The sequence below is a fragment of the Centroberyx gerrardi genome, unplaced genomic scaffold (genome assembly GCF_048128805.1).
Source record: "Centroberyx gerrardi isolate f3 unplaced genomic scaffold, fCenGer3.hap1.cur.20231027 Scaffold_61, whole genome shotgun sequence".
Taxonomy (NCBI): domain Eukaryota; kingdom Metazoa; phylum Chordata; class Actinopteri; order Beryciformes; family Berycidae; genus Centroberyx; species Centroberyx gerrardi.
In genome coordinates, this window is record NW_027605195.1 from 129083 (window position 1) to 136582 (window position 7500).

The 7500-nt window shown below is 38.4% G+C and overlaps 1 protein-coding gene across 1 annotated transcript in view; it reads left to right on the plus strand.

The window, feature by feature from the left end:
• LOC139922785 (atrial natriuretic peptide receptor 1-like) overlaps positions 1 to 4631 on the plus strand; it is a 7656-nt gene extending 3025 nt beyond the window's left edge. The window contains exons 6-8 of the mRNA XM_078282290.1: positions 624 to 722; positions 1579 to 1670; positions 4488 to 4631. Of these exons, the coding sequence (XP_078138416.1) occupies positions 624 to 722; positions 1579 to 1670; positions 4488 to 4631 (335 nt within the window). The remainder of the gene's footprint in view (positions 1 to 623; positions 723 to 1578; positions 1671 to 4487) is intronic.
• The last annotated feature ends 2869 nt before the right edge of the window (positions 4632 to 7500 follow it).

The following is a 7500-nucleotide window of genomic DNA, read 5'->3' on the forward strand; positions in this document are numbered from 1 at the left end:
CACACACACACATTTTGACTGACATACACTCAAGCTGTTGGAATATTTTTTAAAGGGTTTCTAGTCCCCCGAAACACAAACTACTCCTTCAGAAATCAAGTGACATCATTCTTCAGCCCAAATAAGGGATTCTAGCCCCGCCCCCTTTTCAGTCTAACATTAAAATGAATAGCGGTGTAAGAATACGTTAATGTCTTCAACTGCGTCCAGCGCTAATATTATTATTATTATTATTATTACTATTTCTGCTTTCAGGGTTTTTCTATTGTGCATTTTTTGTATTTGTTGAGGTGATTCTGATGGTTTTGAAGCTGAAATCGCTAGCCATAGTTAGCTTAGCCATAGTTAGCTTAGCCATAGTTAGCTTAGCATTCCAGGATTTCGTGGCTTTGTGAACCAAGTTTTAAGAACCGATTGGCAAACAGGATCCAAAAATCCCATTCATTTTCATCTTAGACAAAAAAAACAACAAAAAAAACAAAAAAAGAGATCCGGAGAAAATCCGAAAGCCCAAAAATGACAAGACTTGAGAAGACAATTTCAAAATCTTATAGCTATCTATCACAGCTCTCTCTCTCCCTCTCTCTCTCTCTCTCTCTCTCTCTCTCTCTCTCTCTCTCCAGGTCCGGTGGTAGCGGGGGTTGTCGGGACGAAGATGCCTCGTTACTGTCTGTTTGGAGATACAGTCAACACGGCGTCCAGGATGGAGTCGACCAGCCAGGGTAACGCTGCGCTAACACACTGAGATCTGTACGGCAGCAACTGTTGATGCTAACTCTAAGGAAGTAAACGACACGTTCTGCATGCTAATACAAACCTACCAGAAAATACTGTTCACCTCAGCTTTCAAACGTTACTTGCTGACATTTTATGACGCCCATTTCACTTTGTCTTTCACACTCTGTGTTAGACTTAGTTATGAATCCTGCTAGCTAGCTAGGCTACATAAAGCTACATAAATGCAGACCCTGAACTCCTCGCTGTGGTCTGACAAATGTTTTTTTTTTCTCCTTGATTTTTTAAAGTCTATAAAATTATTTATATGAGTTATAGCCTGTTCACAGTAAAACAACAGTATTACCTGCTGCAATTTATGGTGAATTTTAAATTCATAACTGATTTAACTGAACACGAGAACGTTTCCAAGTTGTAGCAACAAGACTTCATCCTGTTCTTTTGCTTCTTTTAATGTGAACGCTATGATACAAACTGGACCTGCTAATGCTAATGCTAAAGAAGTGATATCTAGGGTTACAATAGACTGTCTATGATACAAACTGGACATGCTAATGCTAATGCTAAAGAAGTGATATCTAGGGTTACAATAGACTGTCTATGATACAAACTGGACCTGCTAATGCTAATGCTAAAGAAGTGATATCTAGGGTTACAATAGACTGTCTATGATACAAACTGGACATGCTAATGCTAATGCTAAAGAAGTGATATCTAGGGTTACAATAGACTGTCTATGATACAAACTGGACATGCTAATGCTAAAGAAGTGACATCTAGGGTTACAATAGATTGTTTATGGTACACACAGGATATGCTAATGCTAAGTAAGTGTCTTTGCAGCCCTGAAGATCCAGTGCAGTTCCAGTGCGTTTTACCTGCTGGAGGAGATCGGCGGCTACGTGTTGGAGTGCAGAGGAATGATGCAGGTTAAGGTGAGACTCCCAGTACAACCACAGACTTCTGCTGTCGGACACTGTCTCTCCAACCTGGAGTCAAATTATGAAGGATGAAATTAGGTTTTCCGACTACAGACACGACTACAAACAGGAAGTAGAGTCACACTGAAGTAGCTCAGTGGACAGTCAGGGTGTCGTGGTCGGGTGGAGGATGGGCGGCTGAGTTTGACTTCAATGCCGGAGACCCAGCTTGTACGAAGGAAATTTATAGTCAAATTTTAATTTTTAGCTAAAGTTTTTCTTATTTAACCATGACCAAAGCCTTAACCAAGTTGTTTTAGTTGTATAACTTTAACCGTTAGACGACCTTTAGCTGAAAATGTCCAATTCACGTTTTTGTCACAGAATCCAGTTTGTGGTGGAGGAACGCATAATTTGTGTCGACATCGTGTAAATCTGAGTTTCAGAGTTTGTGCTCATTTCATTACTTTTTATGAGATCATGTTACGCTCTCTCTCTCTCTCTCTCTCTCTCTCTCTCTCTCTCTCCGCAGGGTAAAGGTGACATGGTGACCTACTGGCTGGAGGGGAAACAGACGTCTTTGATCTGTAAGGACCTCGGCCCCGACAACTCCAAGACGGCCAAACAAGCAACCATGGAGACGGAGAGAGAGAAAGAGACAGAGAGGGAGAAAGAAAGAGAGAGAGAGAAGGAGAGAGAGCTGTATTCCTCGATGCCGGGCTTTCTGAACCACGATCTTCTCCTGGATCCGGCTTGATCCCGAAACGCTCCAAATCAAAAACAAACTCGGTCTACGTTTCCGCTTCTCATTTCGATGTGATTTTTTTTTGAGTTCTCATCGCTGTACGTCGAAAATTGGCCCGAAAAATATGCAGAATGTGTTATTAATTAAAGTTATGCATCTCCCGTGGCTGCTCATGTAATTTACCTCCGAAAGTAACAAACCCACTGATATCCACTAAATATCTGACTTCTGATTGACAAGGAAGGTTTTTATCGTAAAACTAAAACGACGAAGAAAACGAGGTGTTAAAAAACGTTGTCGTATACTGAAATAAAAATAAAACCAAAATGTGCGAAAAACTAAAAACAAAACAAAAAATATAGGTGAAATGTTTTTAGTGTTTTTTTTCTTGTTTATGTGCAGGGTAAAAAAATTTGGGCAAAGAATTTTTGGCTATTTTTACTGAACGCTAATTAAAGAAAATTAATGTAAATCCATTTTTTAAAATAATTCATGATTTCTTGTGATCGGATGATAATAATAATAATAATCTTTATTTGTATAGCACCTTTCATACACAACATGCAGCTCAAAGTGCTTTACATCAATAAAAGGCAGATAAAAGACGGATAAAAAGATAAAATTCATATAAAAGAACAAGCAAGATGCATTGCATTAAAAGAATCAAATCAAGTAAAATAGAAAGATAGAAGAACACAACAATAAAAAAAAACGATAAAAGTCCCATTGAAACGACAGTTGGAAACAGTCTTTGGCAACAGTGACGTTATACGGGGTTTCACTTTGGAAACATTTTATTTTAGTGGCTTTGACTCTTAAAATGATGTCATCTGTCATCTTCTCTTCCCAGCACTGCTTTCTTTTTCTCATTTGTTTAATAATTTTCAACAGAAAGGGGGCGCTGTAGTGTGTTCCCAACAATATATATGTAGCTAATTTAGGCCTAAGACATTTCTTATGGGTTTCTTTACAAATAGAGCTTTAAACTTCTGCCAGTGTAAAAGGAAGAATTTGTTTCCATTTTAAAAAAACAGTGACACCAAATCCGACTAAATGATTGACAGCTCAACATGAAACGAAATGATGGAACTTTTTAAAGAACAGGAGGCAAATTCAGTCCTCAGTTGACTGAATGAGAACCTTTTACAGATTTCACACTGACTGTTATTAGTTGGGTAGCACTTCACATTACGGTACACAAATTAAAGGGTATTTACTGTGTAATCAGTGTAATATTGAAGTATAAAGCCTGGCAGTACAGTTCCCATGGTGTTATTTCATACTTTCATAACAGGTATTGGAAAGGCAAAGAGTATAACATAGTAATTATTCAGTAATGACTACTTACTACTGTTATTATGCTAATAATTACTTGTTATCACCAGAAATTACCAGCATTCAACTGAGAAATTACACATTATTAATTACAAATAGTTACTCATTATTACCAGAAATTACCAGTTACTTTCTGATCATTTCTATGTAATTACACAGTAAATACCTTGTAATTTGTGCACCTTAATGTAAAGTGCTACCATTAGCTGCTTTTCCCCAATAAATGGATGTATGATGTTTTGGAAATCTTCAGTTGTGACTATTGCATCCAAGTTGTTTGTTTCCAAATGGAAGTTTAAACCTGCCAGTATGACATTATTGCAATTTTTGCATATTATTGCATAAACTGTTGCATACATACAGTATATATGATGTCAATTCATCAGTGTAATATTGATGTTAGTCAGTGATGTCTATTAAAATGTGTGCACAGAAAACTAAGTTATAAAAAACTATTATTATTATCATTGTTGTCCATAGATATAATTGCGACCACATTGTCATGCGGAAGCCAGTGTCGGTGTAAGTCATGTGACGTATGTGACATTGTGACAAATAGCTGATGAATAAATTAATTGGGAGAAATTGGGAGCATTTTCTTTCCTTACAGCAGTTTTTTGCATTCGTACAGGAACAGCGACACCGATCTTCAAAGCTTCTCTGTCAGTATAAGCATGACAAATTCAAATTTATGCAATTCAATCACCTCAATCAATTCAGTTCAATCTCTGCTGGCTGTAATCTCTGTCCAGAGATATTCACATCGTGCTGCTGAGCAGATGGAAGACATGAAGAGGAGAGTCGAAGGAGTTTGTTTACCTGGAACGGACAAGATGGCCGACCGTGACAACACATGGACAGAAGGAAGAGGAGGAGGAGGAGAGGAGCGGACGTGAGAGGACAGATGGAGCTGGAGAAGAGAGGAGGAAAGCGGAGTGAAGATGGACGGAGGGGTGGAAGGAGAGCGAGAGAGAGACAGATGGGAAGAAGAGGAGAGAGAGAGAGAGAGAGAGAGGATATTCTGTCATGTTTCTACTGTCTAACTCGTCCAGATTCTGCTCTTACGGCTGAAAACGACCTCAAAAATACTCTGAATTTTGCCCAAAAAGTCCCACATATAATACATTTAATAGTACACATGTTACTGTTTATGTGGGGAAATGGTCAGACACACATTTACCGCTCGATCTGTACATAAATGTAGAAATCGCTCCCCAAAAATTCCCACACAACCCGGTTTCTCTGCTCATGTGAAAACGATTCACGTTTACAGGTTCGTTTGCAGATTTCGATGTTGCTCCATGATGGAGACACAAGACTTTATAAAAGACAGAAAAATGAGTTAGGCCTGTCGTTTTACATTTCCTTTGGATTTGAATGAAAGGGGATTCTCTTCCCAGCTTCCCTCACTCTCCTCTTACTGTGTGTGTGTGTGTGTGTGTGTGTGTGTGTGTGTGTGAAGAGGACAAGGGAGCTGCCTTCTGCAGCTGCGATCGTATTCAGACCACTCATGCAGATGAGCCCAAGCAACACACACACACACACACACACACTTGTGCATTCATCCTCATGCTCTCAGTACTCTTCTCTCTCTTAATTATACACACACACACACACTTGTACGCTCATACTCTCGCTCTTCACACACACACACAAATATACACAAACAGCTTGAAACCACATGAGCACTTTTGCTCTCTCTCCCTCTGTCATGTATAGTGAAAAATAATATAACTCCATTAAAATATCCTATGAAAGTAAACAAAACACTGACAATAAAAACAGATGTGCGTCAAACTGGTGTCTTCCCCCACACCCACCCACAAATTCTTATTTTTCTTATTTCTATATTATTGTTGTTATATATTGTAGTATAATGCACATACTTTACATATTTTTATTTGCACATATTTTTATAATGCACATACGGTACTTTACATATTTTTATTTTATTTTAGTATAATGCACATATTCTACATATTTTTATATTTATTTTCTTATTTCTATTTTTCTTATCATTTCTCTATGCCTATATATATATATTTCTGTGAGCAACCGCAACGAAACCCAATTTCCCCTCGGGGATCAATAAAGTATTTCTGATTCTGATTCTGAACTAACCATAATAATAATAATAATAATAATAATAATAATAATAATAATAATACATAGACGCCATTTTCTGGTGTACCAGCCAGAAAATGCCATAGAAAACAGTGGAAAGACCGTTCTGTCCATTCAAATTCTGTGCTGCTGACATCGGGTAAACGTGGGAAAACAAGCCGCCGAGTTCAGAAGGTTGAATCTGAATATCTGTTGAATTCCCAATATCAAACCGTCTTCACCGCGGTAGCTCGTTTCATCCAGCTGTCAAGCTAACTTTTAGAAAACTTCTGAAATTCACCAAAAACTAAAATGTGAGTTATTGTGTCTCGTCAGCTGGGTTGAAGAAAACCAACTTCCTGACAGCAGACCAGAGCCAGAAAACAAAAAGCATTTCAAGAATTGATTAATACTTATGACCAACCAGCTGAGTCTCCATGATGGAGGAACATGGAGAACTGTGTGTTAGTTAATAAAGTGTAAATCTGTAGAACTGTGTGTTAGTTAATAAAGTGTAAATCAGAGAGCAGCTGAGTCAGCTTGCTGTGGTGTGGCTGTAGATCAGTGATTCTCAACCTTTTTCATATCAAGGACCCCAAAAGCAGTCCACATTAGAGCCACGGACCCCCATTTGATGAGATTTTGTCTCCTTGACCCAAATCTGAGAATATTTTCATCATCAGATGTGATTTTGTCCAGAATCCCATGACTATCTGTATCGTAGGTAGAGAGATGACAGAGAAACTATGATCAGAACAATCATTCTTCTACATTCTCTAATTGTGTTATCTTCTTGTAAATGAAATGATGCTGAAGTTTAACAATTCATCATTTTGCTGGGGGACCCCCTGGAACCCCCTCAAGGACCCCCCGGTGGTCCCCGGACCCCACGTTGAGAACCGCCGCTGTAGATCCATTCAGTAACGTTCTCAGTAAAAGTGAATAGTGTGATAAGGTGGATTTGGTTACTGTGACACAGTAAACTGTCTTGTCTTTAGCCCTAGTCTCTACTCCAAAACACTCTGAGTTGTAGCTTGAGAAGAGTCAGCTCAGTTAACCTGAACAAACTGTTAGCTAGCTAACTAGCCGGCAAACACACTGATGTTAATGTGAACATGCTAACGCTAGCTGCTACTAGATACGTTAGCTAGTGTGCTAATCAGATGTGTTAACAACAAGACAGTGATGTTAGCTGACCAGATGCTATGGTTAGCTAGCTAACAAGCTGACATTATCTAAACACTAAATCAATCAGATGGATCAGTGATGAAGTGATCAGTTCAGTCAGAAACAGCTGCTAGCTAACAGTAGCTAACAATATTATATCTGTGATAGTTAGCTAACACGCTAGACACAAAATCAGATGTATTGTATGTTAGAAATCTTTCGTGGTCGGCAGATATTTTGCAAATAAACATCGCTACGTTAATATTCACTCAACCAATTTGTTTCCACTGCATTTATCACCCAATTTCTTCATTAACATTTCATTAACAGCGATTGTAAACCTTTTGCGATATACTGAGGAAATTTCATGGAAATTTGCCTTTTCCATTCAGCCTTTGTAATCCGGTAAAATTATAATTATTCACATAGAGATGCTGTAGTTGAGGAGAGGAGAAAGGAGGAGAGGGAGAGAGATGGAAACGAGGGTTTTAATTA